This window comes from Macaca fascicularis, chromosome 2 (genome assembly GCF_037993035.2).
Source record: "Macaca fascicularis isolate 582-1 chromosome 2, T2T-MFA8v1.1".
Lineage (NCBI taxonomy): Eukaryota > Metazoa > Chordata > Mammalia > Primates > Cercopithecidae > Macaca > Macaca fascicularis.
The window spans coordinates 1,600,595-1,623,759 of NC_088376.1; the positions used below are offsets into that span (position 1 = coordinate 1,600,595).

Here is a 23,165-nt window from a genome sequence, read left to right on the forward strand (position 1 = left end):
TGCCTCCAGCCTGGCAGACAGTTCCCTGGGCTTCCACACCCGGACCAGGGCCTTCCAGAACCGCAGCTAGTACATGAAAGCGGTCAGACAGTTGACTCTGTTCCTGGAAGCTGTGGTTCAGGAAAAGTGGGAGGGAGAGAAGGAGGGAGAGAGCAATCGAGGGAGAGCAGAAGAGTGTGTGATGAGAAGGAAAGACAGGAGGAGGAGGAGCAGGGGGAAGGGAGGACACAAGCCTGGAACGGTGAGAAGAGGTGAGGCAGAGGCCCACGTGGAGAGGCAGAGCCTGGGACTCTGCCGCCGGGGAGGTCAGGGAGGAGCAGGGAGGGCGGAGGCTGTGAGCAGCCTCCCTGGAGCAGAGCGCGGAACCACCATTGCTTCTGACTTCCTTCAGCCTGAAACACTGCCTGGCCACAAAGCAGAAGCCGCAGTTGCTTTCTCAACAGGAGGCAGAGCCGTTGTTGGGTGATCTTCTTCCCATCCCCTCAAAGAACCTCAGCCCACGTCCCCACCCCCTTTGGCCTGGAGACACCAGTGTTGGTGGATTTTCTGGAAAACAGTAGCAAAGACCTCGTGTCCGAAGCGGCACCCTTCACCTCTGTGGTCAGGGCCACAGGGGAACCCGCACCGAGCCGGGCAGGAGCCGGCGGCTGTTGTCATGGGAACTGGCATCCCAAGGCCTGGCCTGCCTCCTGCCTCCTTTATCGTGCTATGATGGTCACTGCCCCCTCCGCGAAGCACCTGCCATGTGTGGGGGGGTTTGTGCCAAGCTCTTTCCATGCACTGTGTAATCCATGTCATAACCACACGATGAGACACGACGTGTGTGTGTGTGTGTGTGTGTGTGTTTTCTAGATACTAATCTTACGTTACAGAGGTTGGAACCAGGCAGCCCACCTTCAGAGCCCTTGTCTTAACTATGACCCTATGTTGAAATAAAATGTGGAAACCGCCCACAGACATACATCGTGGTGGTTACGGGTCATAGGAGCTGCCCTCCTGCCTCTTGGAAGCAACACAACCTTGGGAGCAACGCGACCTTGGAAGCAACGTGACCTTGGGAGCAACGTATCCTTGGGAAGCGACGTGACCTTGGGAAGCGGCGTGTTTGCTCCGTGCTGGTTTCCTCACCTCAGAACCTCGAGTGACAACTTCACAGAGCAGTTGTGAGGATTAAAGGAGCGTCCTGAACCCCCGAGCGTCCTGAACCCCCGAGCATCCCGAACCCCCGAGCACAGGCCCTGGCCCGGGCAGGTTCCATTGAGGGTTTGTTAGCACAGGAGTTCTGGAAGCCTTCAGCCCCCGGGCTGCTTCCCTCCAGCCATTCTTCCGCATGCTAAGAACTAAAGTGAAGGGATTCGGACCCAGATGAAGCATGGGTGCCAGGCACTGTGCCCAGCTGCCCGTGAGGGCCAGCAAGGTGCCTATGTCCGGTGAGGTACTAGGATTCTGGGCCCTGGATCCTGCAGTGCAATGATCTTCCCTTCCCCCATCTGTCCCTGCCCTGCTCCACCCTCAGCCACCTTCAGGGTCCCCACCCAAGGGTCAGGGCAGAGCGGGAGGCAGGGGGAGGGGGTCATTATCGCCGGCAGCACAGGGCTGGAGACAGAGTTAAGCCTTCTTATCAGTTCCCTGGGCTTGTGCTGAAATGTCCAGCCCAGCCCAGCTCTGAGGCACAGGCTCTGGGGAGCAGGGCCCTGCGGTTGCCGGCCAAGCCTGTCTCCTCTGGAATGGCCCAGGACCAGGGATAGGGGCAGCGGCCTGGGCACCAGAGAGTCACCAGACTGACTGCGCCGTGCGATCCCATGCAACCACTTCCCTGTCTGGGCCCCAGAGTCCCTGTTTGTGAAACTGGGGGCTGGGGGCGGCTGGATAAGGCAGCCCAGGCCCCTTCCTCCCCTAGAGAGTTGGGATCCTGTGACCCCTGGGAGGCGGCTGTGACTGTCCGCCCTACAGACGAGGAAGCTGAGGCTGCACACGGGACGGTGACTTCTCCACAGCACACTAGCTGGGCACAGAGAGGAATGACGGGGCTGAGCTCCACCCCACGTGCCCATGAAGCCTGTGAGCTCCCCAGAAGGCGCATGGAGGAAAGGCGTGGAGATGGGGGCGCTGCTCTGGGCACCCCATCCCAGGGTCTAACCCCTTTCTTCAGGTCCTAGGGGCCAGCTGGGGACCTCTCAGAGGAGCCCTAGACAGGCAGGCGCCTGGCAGCTTTGCAGGCCTGGGGGTCGCTCCTCGGCTGCAGCCCACAGAAGGCAGAGATGGCAGGGCTTCCTGGGCGTGTGGACAGTGGGCCCCATAACTGGGCTCTGATAACACCCCTCCCCTTATCAGTGGGTCAAGGACTGGGCGGGGTGCATCTGAGAATCAAGAGTACATTCCGCAGAAGCAAGGAAGGGGCAGAAAGGAAAAGTGGGTGCAGCTGAACCGAGGCCTCCCAAAGGCAAAGAATCCCCGAGGGGGCCCTGGCTTAGGGGAGACTGTGGAGTGGTGGGGAGTCAACGTAAGGGACAGTCGAAGCCTCACTTAACCCTCCAGGAGCAAAGGGGCCTGATCCAAGCGACTTTCCTGAAGCAACCTTAGAAATCCTGGGCTGGGGCTGGGCGCGGTGGCTCACGCCTGTATTCCCAGCCCTTTGGGAGGCTGAGATGGGCCAATCTCTTGAGTCCTGGAGATCGAGACCAGCCTGGCTAACATGGTGAAACTCTGTCTCTACTAAAAATACAAAAATTAGCTGGACACGGTGGTGCACACCTGTAATTCCAGCTACTCAGGAGGCTGAGGCACGAGAATCGATTGAATCCTGGAGGAGGAGGTTGTAGTGAGCCGAGACTGCACCACTGCACTCCAGCCTGGGCAACAGAGCAAGACTCCGTTTCAAAAAAAAAACAACAGAAATCCCAGGCTGGGAGGGACAGAGAGACCTAGGACCTGCATTTGGAGCAGGAGGCCATTGCCCTCAGAGGGGTCATGGTCTCCTCTGACACTTTGAGGAAAATTATGTCTGCCCAGTGAGGAAACTGAGGCCCAGCGTGTGAGGGGAGATGACTCACAGCTGGCTTAGGCCTGAAAGGCTCTTGCCTGAGGCTGAGTGAGTCAGTCCCTGCATACCTGGAGGCGAGGACCAGTAGGTGCCATCCTGAACCAAGGGACAGGGTGGCAGAGGAAGGGCAGGGCCTCCCCAGATACCGGGCCTGGCCTTCTTTGCCCCTGTGGGCTGGGACTCCAGGCAGGCACCACTTCTTCAACCACCCAGTTCCATAATTCACATCCGGCCTTGGCCCAGGCTCCTGGACCCCCTCCTCCGTGGCCCAGGCCAGGCAGGTGGGTGAGGCTGGGCCTACAGGGAAGGGCCTGAAGCCTCCAGGGCCAGTTGTGGCAGGACCCAGTGGGCTGGAGATCTGGAGGGACGTCCTGCATCGCCAGCGGCCAAGAGGACAGGGGCTGGGCCAGCATCCCCTGAGAATGCGCCACACCCCCGCACACAGACACACACGCTTCCACGGTGCCTGGGGGTGCTCATCTGAACCCTTGGGGGACATCCTTCCGTCCCCACCTTCCTCCACACCCTGGCTTCACCCGGATACAAAGGTGGCAGGAAGCAAACAGTGTGGCAGAATCACTGGGACACTTGATAAAAATTCCTACCCTCCTCCGACACAGAGAGCCCAAGCCCCGGGAGCCGGGAGAGACTGAGCCCCGGGAGCCTGGAGAGACTCAGCCAGGGGAGCCTGGAGAGCCCGAGCCACGGGAGCCTGGAGAGGCCGAGCCACGGGAGCCTGGAGAGACCGAGCCAGGGGAGCCTGGAGAGCCCGAGCCACGGGAGCCTGGAGAGGCCGAGCCACGGGAGCCTGGAGAGACCGAGCCAGGGGAGCCTGGAGAGACCGAGCCACGGGAGCCTGGAGAGGCCGAGCCACGGGAGCCTGGAGAGACCGAGCCAGGGGAGCCTGGAGAGGCCGAGCCACGGGAGCCTGGAGAGGCCGAGCCACGGGAGCCTGGAGAGGCCGAGCCACGGGAGCCTGGAGAGGCCGAGCCACGGGAGCCTGGAGAGGCCGAGCCACGGGAGCCTGGAGAGACTGAGCCACGGGAGCCTGGCAGAAGGGGTAGGAGCCTGGCAGAAGGGGGAGGAGCCTGGCAGAAAGGGGACGAGCCTGGCAGAAGGGACTTCCCTTAAGAAAGGGGCCCGGGTCAGTCTCGAAGGTGGTCCTTGGAGAAGCTCTGCGTGGAGTGTCAGCTGTGTGGTGGAGAAAATAATCATGATGATACTGGCTGCACCCATTGCGTGCCTACCGTGTACCTGTGTTCCCGATGTTTTGCACAAAACACCTCATTCTAGCCTCTGACAACCTTCCAGAAAGGTGACTTTATTCCCAGTCCCACGGTCACATTCTGGCCACTAGCAGAGCCACAGTTAGATGTGCCCCCAGCCCCCCACCCCAGGGGCCTGAAGATGTGTGGGGCCTGGGACCACCCCAGGGGCAGGACCAGAACCAGCTCCTGACTTCCCACCAGGAAAGAGGGACAAGGGTGAGACACAGCTGCAGGAAAGATGCAAGGCCGGGCTGTGGTGGAGAACGCCCCCACCCCTCCACTTCCCCAGGACGCCGCAGCCGGGAGGGGGCTGCTCCCAGCCTCAGGGCCCCAGAAGCCATAGGGCCAGCCCCAACCCCGCCCCGGAGGCTCCAGTGAGGCAGGGCTGAACCGGGCCAGTCTGGCGAATCCCTGGGCTGCGGGTGCCCCCTGCAGCCGGACAAAGGTGTGACTGGGCAGAGGTCAGGTCTTCCCAGCCTCGGACACCCTGACATGGTGGTTTTCTCTCCTATCACCTCCAGCTGTGGCTGGGAGCTGGGCCAGTCGGCTGCTGCAATTATTGTTGCCTTTTTTTTTTCTTTCTTTTCTTTTTTTTTTTTGAGACAGAGTCTCACTCTGTCACCCAGACTGGAGTGCAGTGGCCGGATCTCAGCTCACTGCAACCTCCATCTCCCGGGTTCAAGCGATTCTCCTGCCTCAGCCTCCTGGGTAGCTGAGACTACAGGTGCCCACCACTGCTCCTGGCTAATTTTTATATTTTTTACTAGAGATGGGGTTTCACTATGTTGGCCAGGCTGGTCTTGAACTCCTGACCTCAGGTGGCCTCGGCCTCCCAAAGTGCTGGGATGACAGGAATGAGCCACCGCGCCCGGCCTGTTGTTGCCCAATTGTAAGGAGGAGAGAGATGTCAGGTGTCTGGTGTAAGGTCACAGAGCCAGGTGGTGTGGGGTCCTGAACTCCGCAGATCCTGGCTCCTCCGTCCCGGCCCATTAGAGCCTCTCCAAACCCTCACCCGGGACAGACACGCGCAGCGTGACAGCTGTAAGCGGCAGGCAAGGGTATTTAATGGGCATCGAGGGTCTTGGCACTCCCACCACCACTCCCACCAGGGGAGCGGCAAAGGGCAGGGCCCAGAAAGGCTTCCGCTCAGGGCTCAGGAAGTGGGAGGTAAGGAGGTGGGCTCAGGAGGCGGAATCAGGAGGTGGGTTCAGGACGTGGGTTCAGGAGGCGGGTTCAGGAGGTGGAGCTCAGGTGCTGGTGTTGTGGGCATCTCCGCGGGTGCACGGGGCAAGAGGAAGGCTGAACCTCGTCTGGGGGCTCCTGCGGCAGCAGGGGGGGCACTGGGCCGGTGTGGAGCTAAACACAGAACAGGGGCATGAGCGCCCTCACCAAGACCCCGCCCTACAGCTCGTGCCAGGTCTCCTGCCCCGGGAGGCAAAGGGAGGGGCTGGCACAACAGAATGTGCTGCAGAGGCCCCGGGCACAGGGGTTGCCCAGCCCCACGGCGGCCTCCTGATCCTCCACCTCCCGTCTCCGTGTCTCATGGGGCTTCAAGTCAACATTTCCTTTAAATAAAAGAATCTCCCGCCACTCCCACCCCTTGGCCAAATTATAAACCATGAGACTCATCTCAGTCCTAAGAGTGACTGGCCCAAGGCCAATCAGCACATTAGTGGCGTAGTCATCATTCATTTGTCTTTGTGACTCCAGGGACCCCTGGGTATATTATAGAGGCCTGGGTCCTCCTTTCAACGCCCCTCCAGGGTAGGACCCTCCTCCGCCAAGCTCGGAGTGCTCCAGTTTCAGGGTCAGCCCAACCTCAGGGGCCTCCCCCCACACCCTAACAACCCGCAGACACCCCTCTCCCGACACGCACAGACACACAGGCGCACACACGCTTCTTACCTCCTGGGGAGCTGCAGCCTCACCACACCCTGGGGGGCCCTTTCCTGGTTGGTAGGTACCCAGAGGTTGGGGCTGGGGGCCAGGGCGGGCTGGGGGGTTGACAGCAGAGGAGGACATTGGAGGGTGCAGGTTGGGCACGGATGTCCAGTCAGGCCCCACCACTCTCTGCAGCTGGACAGCTTCAGCCATGTACCTGGGGAGCAACAGGCCAGATGCAGGGGCCACTGCCCTCCCTGGTCTGGCTCCCCTGCCCGCCTCAGCTTAGGAAGCACGCAGCCCAGGGCTTGGCTCTGCAGGAAGCTGAGGCCTCATCCAGGATGCAGCACCCCTCTACGCCATAACGGGGCAAGAACCCACAGAGCCAAGTAAGTAGGGAGGCCCCAGAGCCCCCAGCGCCCCGGAGAAAACCCCAGAGGAGCAGGCACTGTGAGTGTAAGCACCCGGGAGCTGTGGAAAGGAGCCGGGGAACCCCCCTCTGCCCCACCCCCAGGGCTCACCAGTTGGGCCTCTTGGTTTTGCCAACTCACTTGGGTCCCAGTGGTGCACAAATTGCTAAATACCAGTTGCTGGCACAGCCCTGGTCGAAGGGGTTGTATCCGTGAAGGTCTCTGCACTGGAGGGGGATGGAGACCGGAAGAGGAGCTCAGAACCAGCAGGAATGGCTGGGCCATCGCCCAGTGGCCCTCCCTGAGCTGGTCAGCTAGCCAGCGCTCAGTCCAGGCAGCAGCAAGCTGGAGGCTGGGAAAATGAGAGCATCCCCCGACTACTGCCCCATCCTCCTCCTCTTGGTCTCCACTGGCCACACGCATCCTCCTGCTACCTCCTTCCAGATACTGAACGTCACTGTCTGGAAGGTCAGTTGAGTGAGGCCCAGTCATATTTCCCTAACCGTGATCACATGGCGCAGGAAAATCTGGGCTAAAAGCCTTGAACACACAATGCGGTAAAGGCCGAGTCCTCCCCTGGGCACTCTTGACCTTGACCAGGTTTTCTCCCTCCTCTCTCCCCTTCACCCACTCACTCTACCCATCAGCCTCACCCCCTCCCGAACTCCCCAGGGCAGGCTGGGCCTCACCTGACTTCAAAAGCCTTCGCTGTCACGTTTTGTCACTGAAAGTGGCCCAGCAGCATCTCTGCCCACCACCAACTCCCCCGTGTCCCATGCCCCCCGCCCCTGCCGCAAAGGCTGAGATTTTCAACACCATCCTCCACCAAAGGAACCAGGACTCCATGCGAGGACAGCTGGCACTCACTCCAGGAGGAGAGCTCTGGATGGCTCCAGAACGTTCACTGTCGCCACTCACTGTCACCACAGGGCAACACGCGTCCTCGCACTATCTGAGATTCTGCCGACTTTAAGGTATTTAAAGCATGTAAAAGCAGCGTATTGGCTGGGTGAGATGGCTCATGCCTGTAATCCCTGCACTTTGGGAGACCGAGGCAGATGGATCACTTGAGGTCAGGAGTTGGAGACCATCCTGGCTAACAGGGTGAAACCCCATCTCTACTAAAAATACAAAAAATTAGCCGGGCGTGGTGGCGGGCGCCTGTAATCCCAGCCACTGGGGAGGCTGAGGCAGGAGAATCGCTTGAACCCAGGAGGTGGAGTTTGCAGTGAGCCAAGATCATGCCACTGCACTCCAGCCTGGGAGGCAGAGCGACACTCCAGTTCAAAAAAAAAAAGAAGGCCGGGCGCGGTGGCTCAAGCCTGTAATCCCAGCACTTTGGGAGGCCGAGACGGGCGGATCACGAGGTCGGGAGATCGAGACCATCCTGGTTAACACAAAAAACTAGCCGGGCGAGGTGGCGGGCGCCTGTAGTCCCAGCTACTCGGGAGGCTGAGGCAGGAGAATGGCGTGAACCCGGGAGGCGGAGCTTGCAGTGAGCTGAGATCCGGCCACTGCACTCCAGCCTGGGTGACAGAGCGAGACTCCGTCTCAAAAAAAAAAAAAAAAAAAAAGAAAAAGAAAAAGAAAAAGAGGCCGGGCGCGGTGGCTCAAGCCTGTAATCCCAGCACTTTGGGAGGCCGAGACGGGCGGATCACGAGGTCAGGAGATCGAGACCATCTGGCTAACACGGTGAAACCCCGTCTCTACTAAAAAATACAAAAAACTAGCCAGGCGAGGTGGCGGGCGCCTGTGGTCCCAGCTACTCGGGAGGCTGAGGCAGGAGAATGGCGTAAGCCCGGGAGGCGGAGCTTGCAGTGAGCCGAGATCGCGCCACTGCACTCCAGCCCGGGTGACAGAGCGAGACTCCGTCTCAAAAAAAAAAAAAAAAAAAAGAAAAGAAAAAGAAACTGGTATTGTAGTAGTCATTTAGAAGACTTTAATTAAATGTATGGAATTTTGGCCAGGCATGGTAATTCACACCTGTAATCCCAGCGTTTTGGGAGGTGGAGAAAGGAGGATATCTTGAGCTCAGGAGTTCAAGACCGACCTGAGCAACATAGTGAGACTTTCATCTCTAAAAAAATAAAAACAGTTAGGTGGCTGTGGCATGTGCACCTCTAGTCACAGGTGCACTGGGCGCTGGGATGAGAGGACCCCTTGAGCCTAGGAGTTCAAGGTTGCAGTGAGCTGTGATTACGCCACTGCACTCCAGCCTGAATGACAGAGTGGGACCCTGTCTCTAGGAAAACTAAAAATATATTGACAGAATTTTAAAATTTGTATATATATATATATATGTTTTTTTTTGTTGTTGTTGTTGTTGTTGTTGTTGTTGTTGTTTTGAGACAGTCTCACCCTGTTGCCCAGGCTGGAGTGCAGTGGCGCGATCTCGGCTCATTGCAAGCTCCGCCTCCCAGGCTCACGCCATTCTCCTGCCTCAGCCTCCCCAGTAGCTGAGATTACAGGCGCCCATCACCACGCCCGGCTAATTTTTATATTTTTAGTGGAGATGGGGTTTCACCATGTTAGTCAGGATAGTCTCGATCTCCCAATCTCGTGATCCGCCCGCCTCGGCCTCCCAAAGTGCTGGGATTACAGGCGTGAGCCACCGCGCCTGCCCTTTTTTTGTTTTGCTTTGTTTTGTTTTTGTTTGTTTGTTTTGAGACGCAGTTTTGCTCCTGTTGCCCAGACTGGAGGGCAATGGTGCGATCTCGGCTCACTGCAAGCTCCGCCTTCCAGGTTCAAGTGATTCTCCTTCCTCAGTCTCACAAGTAGCTGGGATTACAGACACCTGTCACCACACCCGGCTAATTTTGGTATTTTTAGTAGAGACGGGGTTTCACCATGTTGGCCAGGTTGCTCTCAAACTCCTGACCTCAGGTGATCCACCTGCCTCAGTGAGACAGTCTGGCTCTGTTGCCCAGGCTGGAGTGGAGGGATCATAGGTCCTTGCAAACTCAAACTCCTGGGCTCAAGGGATCCTCCTACCTCTATCTCCCAAGTAGCTGAGACTACAGGCATGCACGACTACGCCCAGCCAATTTTTAATTTTTTTTGTAGGAATGGGGTCTGGCTATGTTGCCCAGGCTAGTCTTGAACTCCTGGCCTCAAGAGATCTTCCCACCTCAGCCTTTCAAAGGGCTGGGATTACAGGTGTGAGTCACTGTACCCTACATTAGGGAAATAAATTTTGATTAGATGTATATAAGGTATAGAAAATGTTGATTGTATATGAGGCATAGAAAAAAGTTGATTGTATATGAGGCATAGAAAAATGCTTAAAGGAATGATGATCTTTAATAAATTCGTAAGCCGGGCGCGGTGGCTCAAGCCTGTAATCCCAGCACTTTGGGAGGCCGAGACGGGCGGATCACGAGGTCAGGAGATCGAGACCATCCTGGCTAACACCGTGAAACCCCGTCTCTACTAAAAATACAAAAAAAAAACTAGCCGGGCGAGGTGGCGGGCGCCTGTAGTCCCAGCTACTCCAGAGGCTGAGGCAGGAGAATGGCGTAAACCCAGGAGGCGGAGCTTGCAGTGAGCTGAGATCCGGCCACTGCACTCCAGCCCGGGCTACAGAGCAAGACTCCGTCTCAAAAAAAAAAAAATAAATAAATATAAATAAATAAATAAATAAATTCGTAAGACTGACCAATACTTTTTTTTTTTTTTTTTTTGTAGCTGGGATTACAGGCGCCCACCACCACGCCCGGCTAATTTTTGTATTTTTAGTAGAGATGGCGTTTCACTGTTGTTGGCCAGGCTGGTCTCGAACTCCTGACCTCATGACCCACCCGCCTCGGCCTCCCAAAGTGCTGGGATTACAACCGTGAACCACCGTGCCCAGCTAAGACTGACCAATACATTTGTACCTGCTTCTCCCACGAAAGATGCTTTCAGATATGAATGAAACCAACAGCTCTTGGCTGGGTGCAGTGGCTCACACCTGTAATCCCAGCACTTTGGGAGGCCGAGGCGGGTGGATCACTTGAGGCCAGGAGTTCAAGACCAGCCTGGCCAACATGGCAAAACCCCGTCTACTAAAAATGCAAAACTTAGTCGGGCATAGTGGCAGGTGCCTGAAATCCCAACTACTTGGGAGGCTGAGGCATGATAATTGCTTGAACCTAGGAGGTGGAGGTTGAAGTGAGCCGAGATCACACCACTGCACTCCAGCCTGGGCGACAGAGTGAGACTCTGTCTCAAAAAATATAAAAAGGAAGAAACCAACAGCTCTGAAGCACTCAGCCCCCCTCACTGTCTCCACACCCGGGGCTCCTGCTCTGATTCTGTGTCTAAAACTGCCTGACACTCCGCAGGACCAAAGCCAGAGTGGGCAGCTTCTTGCTCCATCTCCCACCCAACTCCCTTCGCCCCATTCCCCGCCAGGGATCAGGGCTTCCGGCTTCTCTCTCTGTCTCTGCGTCTCTCCCAAAGTGTTATGGATTCTTTTGGTGGTTGGTTCGCTCACTGTTTCAGAAACATTTGGGGTCCTTAAAAATGTTTCAGGGGCTGGGAGTGGTGGCTCATGCCTGTAATCCCAGCACTTTGGATCATCTGAGGTCACAAGTTCAAGACCAGCCTGGCCAACATAGTGAAATCCCGTCTCTACTAAAAATACAAAAATTTTTAGTAGGGTGTGGTGCTGCACGCCTGTAGTTTCAGCTGCTTGGGAGGCTGAGGCAGGAGAATTGCTTGAACCCAGGAGGCGGAGGCTGCAGCGAGCCGAGATGGTGCCATTGCACTCCAGCCGGGACAACAGTGTGAGAGTCAGTCTCAAAAAAAGAAAGAAAAAAGAAAAGTTCCAGGGGCTGGTCTGAAAGCAGTGGTTTATCTCGCCTTTTCAGTAAGTTACAGATCCAATTCCTTGTTCTACTCTTTCCTTGCTGCTCACTACTGCCCTTGTCGTCAAGAAAAAAAAAAAAAAAAAAAGAAAGTTCCAGGCACTGTGCTGGGAACTGCACACGACATAAACTGGACCAGCCTCAGCCCTCAGGGTGGCGAGGGCACCGCGGGGAGGAGCAGGAACCCAGGCACCGCCCAGGAGGCCAGAGGCTGAGCCCTGCGCGGCCGGGGACAGGCCGCTTCCCGTGCAGTTTCAGAAGCTGCTGTGTGCGGTCTGGAGGGAGGCTTCTGAGGCCTGACCACCGGCTTTGGCCGCCGGGTGAGAGCAGCGTCAGTGTGACAGTGAGGACAGCGGCCCGCTGAAGCCGGCCTGGGACGGGGGAGAGTGGAGCACGTGAGCACTGCCAGCTCTGTCAGGAGACTGGGCTGCGGGAGAGCAGCGTGGAGCAGGGGGAGGGGAGGCTGGCGATGTTAAGTGAGGGTTTTGCTTTGCTTTTAAGATGAGAGACGGGAGCATGTGTAAATGGTGATGAAAATGAATGGTGCCAGGAGCAGTGGCTCACGCCTGTAATCCCAGCACTTAGGGAGGCCGAGGCGGGCAGATCACCTGAGGTCAGGAGTTCAAGACCAGCCTGGCCAACGTGGTGAAACCCCCGTCTCTACTAAAAATACAAAAAATTAGCCAGGTGTGGTGGCTCATGGCTCATGCCTGTAATCCCAGCACTTTGAGAGGCCGGCCATGGTGTAACTCCAGCTACTCGGGAGGCCAAGATCATGCCACTACACTCCAGCCTGAGTGACAGAGAGATGCTCCGTCAAAAAAAAAAAAGAAAGAAGAAAAGAAAGAAAGAAAGAAAGAAAGAAAGAAAGAAAGAAAGAAAGAAAGAAAGAAAAGAAAGAAAGAGAGAAAGAAAGAAATTGAATGGTACTAATAGTAGCGACATCTGGAGCAGTCACTTGTACCAGCCGCTACTCTGTGTCTTGCACTCACCCATGCTGCCCATTTTACAGACGGGGAAAGTGGATGCCTAGGTGGCCAAGCAATATTCCCAGGATCTCCCTGCTGGTATGCTGTGGAGTTGTGATGTGAACATGTGTGAACTGGATCCAGAGACCTTGCTATCAACCACAGGCGGAGTTGCAACCCAGGGATGGAGGAAGAAGGGAATGAGATTTGGGGCATGTGAAAAAGGCCTGAGGTGGGTGCTGCGGGCCGCAGGAAGGAGCCCCGCCTGGTGAATCGCAGGCCACGTTAAGGTCCCTGGAGGCTGGAGAGCCTGGGGACCTGTAGTCTTAGCTACTTGGGAGGCTGAGGTGGGAGGATCACTTGAATCTGGGAGGTGGAGGTTGCAGTGAGCCAAGATCGAGCCACTGCACTCCATCCTGGGTGACAGAGTGACATTCCGTCTCAAACGAACAAACAAAAAAACCACATTCAATTACCATATGACCCCTTTAAGTATTTACCCCAAAGAAATGAAAACTTACGTTCACATGCCTGTCCACCAGTGTTTATAGCAGCTTTATTTATTATAATCTCCCAAACTAGAAATAACACAAACATCTTCAGTTGGTAAATGGATAATCTATTGAACATCCACACAATGCAATACCGTACAGCAATCAAAAGGAATAAACGGCTGATATGAGCAACAACGTGAATGAATCTCGAATGTATGTGCTGAGTGAAAGAAGCCAGACTCACAAGCCAACAATTCCATTTATTCTAGAAAAGGAAAAATGATAAGGACAGAAGACAGATCAGTGGTTGCCAAGAGCTGCAGGTAGGGGAAGAAATCGACTACAAAAGACCATGATCTCTGATTTTCTGGGGCGATGGACCTGTCCTAAATATTGATTACGGTGGTGATCTCTGATTTTCTGGGGCGATGGACCTGTCCTAAATATTGATTACGGTGGTGATCTCTGATTTTCTGGGGCGATGGACCTGTCCTAAATATTGATTACGGTGGTGGTCTCTGATTTTCTGGGGCGATGGACCTGTCCTAAATATTGATTACGGTGGTGGTCTCTGATTTTCTGGGGCGATGGACCTGTCCTAAATATTGATTACGGTGGTGGTCTCTGATTTTCTGGGGCGATGGACCTGTCCTAAATATTGATTACGGTGGTGGTCTCTGATTTTCTGGGGCGATGGACCTGTCCTAAATATTGATTACGGTGGTGGTCTCTGATTTTCTGGGGCGATGGACCTGTCCTAAATATTGATTACGGTGGTGGTCTCTGATTTTCTGGGGCGATGGACCTGTCCTAAATATTGATTACGGTGGTGGTCTCTGATTTTCTGGGGCGATGGACCTGTCCTAAATATTGATTACGGTGGTGGTCTCTGATTTTCTGGGGCGATGGACCTGTCCTAAATATTGATTACGGTGGTGGTCTCTGATTTTCTGGGGCGATGGACCTGTCCTAAATATTGATTACGGTGGTGGTCTCTGATTTTCTGGGGCGATGGACCTGTCCTAAATATTGATTACGGTGGTGGTCTCTGATTTTCTGGGGCGATGGACCTGTCCTAAATATTGATTACGGTGGTGGTCTCTGATTTTCTGGGGCGATGGACCTGTCCTAAATATTGATTACGGTGGTGGTCTCTGATTTTCTGGGGCGATGGACCTGTCCTAAATATTGATTACGGTGGTGGTCTCTGATTTTCTGGGGTGATGGACCTGTCCTAAATATTGATTACGGTGGTGGTCTCTGATTTTCTGGGGTGATGGACCTGTACTAAATATTGATTATAGTGGTGGCTGCAGGACTGTATCCATTTGTCAGAACTCATAGCTGTACACTAGAAAAGGGTATTACATAGGTAGATTATTGTTCAATAAAATACTTTTTGTTTTGGTTTGGTTTTTGTTCATTTGTTTGTTTGTTTGTTTTGAGACAGAGTCTGGTTCTGTCTCCCAGGCTGGAGTGCAGTGGCATAATCTCAGCTCACTGCAACTTCTGCCTCCCGGGTTCAAGAGATTCTCTGCCTCAGCCTCCAAGTAGGTGGGATTACAGGCACAAGCCACCACGCCCGCCTAATTTTTGCATTTTTTGTAGAGACGGTTTTGCCATGTTGGCCAGGCTGGTCTCAAACTCCTGGCCTGGCCTGAAGTGATCCACCCACCTTGGCCTCCCAAAGTACTGGGATTGCAGGTATGAGCCACGCACCCGTCCAATAAACTTGGCTTTTAAGAAATCCTACCCTGGCTCTTGTACCATGATTTCATCATCAAGCCTAAATTCACCTGACTTTCTGGGGGGTTTTTGTTTGTTTGTTTTTGTTTTTTTTTTTGAGACAGTCTCGATCTGTCACATAGGCTGGAGTGCAATAGCACAATCTCGGCTCACTTCAACTTCTGCTTCCCAGGTTCAAGCGATTCTTGTGCCTCAGCCCCCTGAGTAGCTGGGACTACAGGCGTGCCCTACCACACCTGGCTAATGTTTGTATTTTTAGTGGAGACAGGGTTTCGCCATGTTGGCCAGGCTGGTCTCGAACTCCCAACCTCAGGTCATCTGCCCACCTCGGCCTCCCAAAGTGTTGGGATTACAGGCGTAAGCCACCGCACCCAGCCTGGGCATTTTTTTTAAGACAGGGTCTTGCTCTATTGCCCAGGCTAGAGTGCAGCAGTGCAATCACAGCTCGCTGACTGCAGCCTCCATCTCCTGGGCTCAAGCCATCCTCCCACTTCAGCCTCTGGAGTAGCTGGGACTATAGGCATGTGCCATCACGCCTGGATAATTTTAAAATTGTTTGTAGAGATGAAGTTTCGTTATGTTGCCCAGGCTGGTTTCAAACTCCTGGGCTCAAGTGATCCTCCTGCCTCAGCCTCCCAAAGCGCTGGGATTACAGACATGAGCCACGGGGCCCAGCCTGGACCTTTCTAATGGGGCCAAAGGAAGCAGTTGACTCGGTTGCCCACACCACCTTCTGCCCAATTAGAATTGTTTCCTCTCCATCCTACCAACGTTCCACAGACTTCAGGCTTCCCTGAGTTTTTGCAAAGGTGTGCCCCTCACCTGCAATGCCCTCCGCTCTGTCTTCTGTCTCTCCCGAACCCCTAAGCTGCACGTCCTACCCTACCATGGGGTCCTCCCCGAACCCTCAGTGCCTGAGTCTGCGCCACACAGCTCAGGACCGGCCCCCTCTCCGAGTGATCGTGGGCCTCTGGTGGCTGTTACTCCCATTTCAGGTTCCTCATCAACACAGTGTGGAACGTAGCCTCACTCACCTCTATTCCCATCGCTCAAAGAATCCACACCGCCTAGCACACAGTAGGCTCCCAGGAGGGACAATGACCACCGAGCTCCCGGAGGAGGCGAGATTGGAGCCTCTTAAGAGCTGGGTCTAGAGGGACCTAACGAGGCGCCATCGGGGGTGGGGGTCGGGCTACCAGGCCAAGGGCAGTGGAGAAAGCGCGGGAAGCGCGGAGGTCCCGGGGGTGCCAGCTGACTCCCCACGGCCCCGCGTACCTTGACCTTGTAGGTGCGGTCGGCCGAGCTCACGGACACGGCCTGGGTCAGCAGCAGGATGGACAGCGGCACCAGGAAGCCCGCGGCGGGCACAGCCACCACGATGCTGCCCGGGTTAAGGATCGGAGCTGTGGGACCCCCACGCCTGGCCCCGCCCCTCAGGCCCGACTCCGCCCCCGAGCCCCGCCCCCGGACGCCCACCCACCCACCCAGTCCCCTGGTTCCACCCTCGCCCCGCCCACCCCGCGAAAGCCCGACTCCGCCCCGAGCCCCGCCCCGCCCCCGGACGCCCACGCACCCACCCAGTCCCCCGGTTCCACCCTCGTCCCGCCCACCCCGCGAAAGCCCGACTCCGCCCCGCTGTCCCCGCCCGTCCAGATCTGCGGTCCGCCTTTAGCACCCGCCCATGACCCCGCCAGATTCCTTTTTCTTTCTCTTCTTTTCTTTTCTTCTTCTTTTTTTTTTTTTTTTTTTTTTTTTTTATGAGACGGAGTCTCGCTCTGTCGCCCAGGCTGGAGTGCAGTGGCCGCATCTCAGCTCACTGCAAGCTCCGCCTCCCGGGTCTATGCCATTCTCCTGCCTCAGCCTCCCGAGTAGCTGGGACCACAGGCGCCGCCACCGCGCCCGGCTAGTTTTTTTTTTTTTTTTTTTTTTTTTTTTTTGAGACGGAGTCTCGCTCTGTCGCCCAGGCTGGAGTGCAGTGGCGCGATCTCGGCTCACTGCAAGCTCCGCCTCCCGGGTTCACGCCATTCTCCTGCCTCAGCCTCCCGAGTAGCTGGGACTACAGGCGCCCACAACCGCGCCCGGCTAATTTTTTGTATTTTTAGTAGAGACGGGGTTTCACCGTGGTCTCGATCTCCTGACCTTGTGATCCGCCCGCCTCGGCCTCCCAAAGTGCTGGGATTACAGGCTTGAGCCACCGCGCCCGGCCAACCGGCTAGTTTTTTATATTTTTTAGTAGAGACGGGGTTTCACCGTATTTAGCCAGGCTGGTCTCGATCTCCTGACCTTGTGATCCGCCCGTCTCGGCCTCCCAAAGTGCTGGGATTACAGGCTTGAGCCACCGCGCCCGGCCTCTTTTCTTCTTCTGAGGCACAATCACAGCTCACTGCAGCCTCGACCTCCCTCCCCGGTTCAAGCGATCCTCCCGCCTCGGCCTTCCGAGCGGCCGGGACTATAGGCACGTGCCACCACGCTCGGCTAATTTTTCTGTTTGTTTGTAGAGACGGGGTCTGGGTCGCCCAGGCTGGTCTGGGACACGGGCTGGCGCGATCCTCCCGCCTCGGCCTCCCAAGGTGCCGGAACTACAGGCGTGAGCCGCCGCGCCCCACCCGCGGGAGGCTTAATGCCCCGCCCCTTCTCCTAGCCCCGCCCATCCCCGGCCCCACCCACCTCACCTCGTCCCGGACTGGTCCTCCCAGGCGGCTTCTCCCTCTGGCCCCGCCCCCGTAGCCCCGCCCCCGTAGCCCCTCCCTCCTTGGCTGTCCCCGCCTCCTCCCTCTCCTTCCCCACGTGGGCGGATACGCGACGGCCTTGTCGGTGGAGAAGGGTAGGTGGGTCGTGCGCACCAGGAAGATGAGACAGGTGACCAGCAGGGCGCCTGAGTAGAGGCACAGGGACAGGACGAGCAGCATGAAGAAGCGAAAGTTGCGGTGACCGATGCAGTTGTTGACCCACTTGCAGTGGTGGTCAAAGTCCTGGGCGACAGGGAGAGGGCCAGGCTTGAGGACTTCCCCTCCGGCCCAACTTCCATCACCCCAAATCCCGAGGCCTTCCCCCTGCCCTCTAGGCCACCTGCCCTTGGCCCATGCACTGGCTTCCACCTGCAGGGAGAAACTGGGCCACAGAATGCCTCGTGCTGGCATTTCCCTCGTTAGAGCACAGTTGGGTCTCTGTGGTATAAAGGTCTCCTGTCAGAAGACCTTTAGAGAAAAGGCTGGCCTGGCCTTCTGTGAGACGCACCCTGCTGGAACTTTGGGCAGAACGGAAACCAGCTCTGGGCCTCCACTTTCTCATCCATTCGATGAAGATGACAGTAACACCCTGGCCCAGCCAGCCTCCTGCACTTGGAAACCTGTGCAGGCCGTGCTCACGAGGGGGACGGTCACTCAGAGCTGGTAGACCCTCCACCTTGGACACCCAGGTGAGGACAGGCAAGGCCTTCCAGATCAGGCGGGCAGCCAGCCTGAGGGGCTTGGGTATCTCATGTTAGCAAGCCCAGGGGTGGGACAGAGGGCTGCCTCTCCTCCCCTGGCCTGACCCAGCCCAGGACAGATGTGGATGCCTGTACATGTCAGCACCTCTGCAGGCAATGGGCAGCCTCCCAGGACAGGTGCAGGCAGGAAGCACATGAGTGACCAAGAGTGGCTGGGAGGTACTGTCACCCTTGGCCTTTAGCGGTCCTGAAAGACAGCTTCACGCCCAGCCCCAGCCCCTGTATGAGGGAGGCTCCTGATCCCAGCCAGATGTGGGGCGACGGCTGGTGGACAGGTAGAGGGGCTCTCACCTCCACACAGATGTTGCACCAGGGGCAGTGGTAGGTCCGGGGCGGGCGGTGGAAGCAGCACTGTGGGCACCACTGCAGGCGGAAGGCCCCGTGGTTCACCCACACCACGTGCACTGTCAAGGGGCCCTGCTCAGCGGAGCCTGGCTGGGAAGAGGATGGGGCACAGCAGAAGGCCCTGCGGTCACTCCGAGGCATCACAGGGCACAAGGAAGGGTGGGGACGAGGTGGGCAGGGGAACCCCTGCCCCTGAGCAAGCTGTCCAAGCTCAGAGAGGATGGCAAAGGGAAGACGGGTTTCCAGCCAGGAGAGTTTTGTATGAAACTCAGGCGTTTGGAACAGTGAGTGCTGCTCTAAGTGGCATTGTGTAGTGAAGGGAGGAAGTACAAACAGTGGTTTGGAAGAATCCACTGACTTCTGGCCCTGGCCTGCCCAGTCCTTGCATCTGAGGCAACTGGGAAAACGCAACAATTCTCTTTTTCTACACCGTGGTGGCCTAAGAAGTGAGGTAGGGCCAGGCACAGTGGCTCACACCTGTAATCCCAGCACTTTGGGAGGCCGAGGTGGGCTGTTCACGAGGTCAGGAGTTTGAGACCAGCCTGGCCAATATGGTGAAACCCCCGTCTCTACTAAAATTACAAAAAATTAGCTGGGCGTGGTAGCATGCTCCTGTAATCCCAGCTACTCTGGAGGCTGAGGCAGAAGAATCGCTTGAACCTGAGAGACAGAGGTTGCAGTGAGCTGAGATCGCGCCACTGCACTCCAGCCTGGGCAGCAGAGCGAGACTCTAGCTCAAAAAAAAAGAAAAGGAAAGACAGAAAGAAAGAAGAAAGGAAAGAAAGGGGAGGGGAGGGGAGGGGACGGGAGGGAAGGGAAGGGAGGGGAGGGGAGGAGAGGGGAGGGGAGGGAAGGGAAGGGAAGGGAAGGAGCTAGGGCCACAGTAATGAAGACGTGGGGCGAAGGGGTCCAGAGGCTGGAGGAGGGGTGGTAGGAAGAGCAGTTTAGGAATCCCCTGCAGGTTCCCAGCCCTTGGGGTGCCACCTCCTTTTCCCAGGGGGCTGATGCCTCACCTTGATGTAAGATGCCAGGGTCTGAGAAGTTGAGTGAAACGAGACTGAAGAAGGTGAGAGCAAAGAGGGGGCCTGTGATGACGGGAAAGACCCACTCGCCGTTCTGAGCCAGCCACCTGCAACTGAGACCAGAGGCAGGCTCGGTCCCGAGCGGGGGCAGCCCAAAGCCACCTGCAACTGAGACCAGAGACAGGCTCGGTCCCGAGCGGGGGCAGCCCAAAGCCACCTGCAACTGAGACCAGAGGCAGGCTCGGTCCCGAGCGGGGGCAGCCCAAAGCCACCTGCAACTGAGACCAGAGACAGGCTCGGTCCCGAGCGGGGGCAGCCCAAAGCCACCTGCAACTGAGACCACAGGCAGGCTCGGTCCCGAGCGGGGGCAGCCCAAAGCCCCCCACCCAGGGCCTGGCTTACTCAGGTCAGGACCCACAGACCTTAAAGCCAGATGTAAAAATCCAGGCTCCAAATACCCAGGCAGACTCATAATGGCTCCACCAAATGGCACCAGCACGACCAGCCACCCAAAGCTCCCAAAATGCACAGGCACCCTTGACCTCTGTGCCTTAGCACATCGGTTCCCTAGACCAGAATATCCCCCTTTCTCTGATTCTCCCCCACCGTCTTCTGCACTCCCCTGCCTCCATCCTATCATATTCTGTTTCCCTGGCTGTCTCTTTGTAGGAAACCTAACGCCTTGCCTGGGAAACTCACGGGAATGCGAAGAAGAGGCCACTGAAAAAGACCAGCAGCACCACATTGAAGGCAGCAAACAGGCTGGAGAGGACCCAGGGACGTGGGACCAGAGGCAGGGGATAGAGCTCCTTCACCTGGGGCGTGGCATCCATTAAGAGTGTCATGGTTGGGCCTCCTGCGCCTCCAGGGGAGGTCAGAGCCACCAGGCTTCCTCCCCCAGCCCAGCTTCCAGAGCTCCATGGCCACAGCGGCCTCAGAGCCACAGCCCAGGATGAAAGGAAAGAAGCTCCAGTGTGACATCACAGAGGCTGGCGGCCTTCAGCAGAACTGTCTGCAGTTTTCCGTGGCTGCCTCCGGCAACAGGCACTTCCAACAGCAAACCCCACCCGACACGTGCTGGGGAACCGAGAGGCCCTGCCCCTGACAGGCTGATGTTGTTGGAGAAAATATGACCTTGGAGAAACACATAGGAAGAAAGTTGGTCATTTTCAGCCGGGCGTTGTAATCCTTGTAATCCCAGCACTTTGGGAGGCCGAGGCGGGTGGATCACTTGAGGTCAGGAGTTCGAGACCAGCCTGGCCAACGTGGTGAAACTCCGTCTCTACTAAAAATAGAAAACTAGCCAGGAGTGGTGACGCCCGCCTGTAGTCCCAGCTACTCGGGAGGCTGAGGCAGGAGAATCACTTGAACCTGGAAGGTGGACGTTGCAGTGAGCCAAGATCATGCCATTGCACTCCAGCTTGGGCGACAGAGTCAACTCCATCTCAAATAAAAAAAAAGAAAAGAAAAGAAAGAAAGAAAGTTGCTAGGTTTTTTTGTTGGGTTCTTTTTTGTTTGTTTTGTTTTGGTTTTTTTTGAGACAGAGTTTCACTCTTGTTGCCCAGGCTGGAGTGCAGTGGCGCGATCTCAGCTCACTGCAACCTCTGCCTCCTGGGTTCAAGCGATTCTCCTGCCTCAGCCTCCCGAGTAGCTGGGATTACAGGCATGCGCCACCACGCCTGGCTAATTTTGTATTTTGTGGTAGAGACGGGGTTTTGTCATGTTGGTCAGGCTGGTCTCGAACTCCTGACCTCAGGTGATCCACCCACCTTGGCCTCCCAAAGTGCTGGGATTACAGGCGTGAGCCATATCAAACTTCTTTTATAAAAGGCCTCAAAAAGAAGAAACTGAGGCAGACATTTAAAAATAAATAGGCATTCATTCACTCCAAGAAAAGTAACAAGCAAGGCGAAAGTTCAAAAGAAAACGAGTTTTCCTCTGCCTAGCACGCTCACTTCAAGCACAGTTATAAGAGAACGCTGTCCAGAAAGCCAAGGCTGAAAGAATACGCTCCAGACAGCCCTCCCCTCCAGACCAAAGCTGAAGAAGAAAAAAGAAAGACAAATTCTTTTACTGTTACTCCTTTCCCAGGTTTCTTAAGCATGATTATGTTTTACAAATGTCTGTATTTAGCCAGTTCTTGTTTTTCTTTCAGTGCAGCTACAAAGCCACCGGCTATGCAAGGCCACAAGTGATGCTATAGATTATGTGACCTATCATATGATTAACCACCTTTATTTTATTTATTGTAAGTCTGCTTGTAAAATCCCTGCTCTTTGTTTAACGTTCAGCTTCTTAGATGCGAATCCACTAAGCCAGTGCGTACCTAAAATAAACAATCCTCTTGTTCTCCATATCAGCCTTGCCAGTCCTCAGTTTCCTGCAACATCTCTACTAAAAATACAAAAATTAGCCAGGCGAGCTGGCAGGCACCTGTAATCCTAGCTACTCGGGAGGCTGAGGCACGAGAATCGCTTGAACCTGGGAGGTGGAGGTTGCAGTGAGCCGAGATCTCACCATTGCACTCCAGCCTAGGAAACAAAAGCGAAACTCCGTCTCAAAAACACAAAAAAAAGAAAAGAAAAGATTATGCGAAATGGAAGAAGCTCAGCACGAAAAGCCACATATTGTTCCACTTACATGAAATATCCAGAGTCGCCAAATCCATAGAGATCAAAAGCAGATTTGCAGCTGCCAGGGTGTGGGAGGAGGGGGAACTGGAAGATGCGAGGGTGGTTGGTGGTTGTTGTTGTTGTCTTGAGACTGAGTCTCACTCTGTCACCCAGGCTGGAGTGCAGTGGCACCATCTTAGCTCACTGCAACCTCTGCCTCCCAGGTTCAAGCAATTCTCTTGCCTCAGCCTCCTGAGTAACTGGGATTACAGGCATTGGCCACCATGCCCGGCTAATTTATTTATTTATTTATTTTTTTGTATTTTTAGTAGAGATGGGGTTTTGCCAGATTGGCCAGCCTGGTCTCGAACTCCTGACCTCAGGTGATCCACCCACCTCAGCCTCCCAAAGTGCTGGGATTACAGGTGTGAGCCACTGCACTCGGCCTAATTTTTGTATTTTTAAGAGATGGAGTTTCGCCACGTTGGTCAGGCTGGTCTCGAACTCCTGACCTCAGGTGATCCACACACCTCAGCCTCCCAAAGTACTGGGATTACAGGTGTGAGCCACTGCACCCAGCCTCTTTTTTTTTTTTTTTTGGAGACGGAGTCTCGCTCTGTCGCCCAGGCTGGAGTGCAGTGGCCGGATCTCAGCTCACTGCAAGCTCCGCCTCCCGGGTTTATGCCATTCTCCTGCCTCAGCCTCCCGAGTAGCTGGGACTACAGGCGCTGCCACCTCGCCCGGCTAGTTTTTTTGTATTTTTTAGTAGAGACGGGGTTTCACCGTGTTAGCCAGGATGGTCTCGATCTCCTGACCTCGTGATCCACCCGTCTCGGCCTCCCAAAGTGCTGGGATTACAGGCTTGAGCCACCGCGCCCGGCCACCAGCCTCTTTTTTGATTTTTCAAAACTGACCCTCACATTAAGGAAACCAAAACTTAAGTGATAACTGAAGTGAGCCTGTTACTGACCACAGGTTCTTTAGGTTCCAATAAAAATTGGCACGAGGCCAAGCAAATTTCCCAGACGAGGCTTTATTA

At 55.7% G+C, this 23,165-nt stretch overlaps 1 protein-coding gene across 1 annotated transcript; it reads right to left on the bottom strand.

Moving 5' to 3' along the window:
- Nucleotides 1–5,353: 5,353 nt before the first annotated feature.
- On the bottom strand, nucleotides 5,354–20,474 carry ZDHHC19 (zDHHC palmitoyltransferase 19). Its single transcript, XM_065539626.2, has 8 exons — nucleotides 20,214–20,474; nucleotides 19,506–19,627; nucleotides 18,439–18,582; nucleotides 17,457–17,629; nucleotides 15,933–16,038; nucleotides 6,744–6,829; nucleotides 6,217–6,409; nucleotides 5,354–5,667 (listed from the first exon to the last, which is right to left on the bottom strand). The coding sequence occupies exons 1-8, from the start codon at nucleotides 20,257–20,259 to the stop codon at nucleotides 5,545–5,547; spliced, it is 993 nt and encodes a 330-aa protein (XP_065395698.1). The 5' UTR covers nucleotides 20,260–20,474; the 3' UTR covers nucleotides 5,354–5,544.
- Between the last annotated feature and the right edge of the window lie 2,691 nt (nucleotides 20,475–23,165).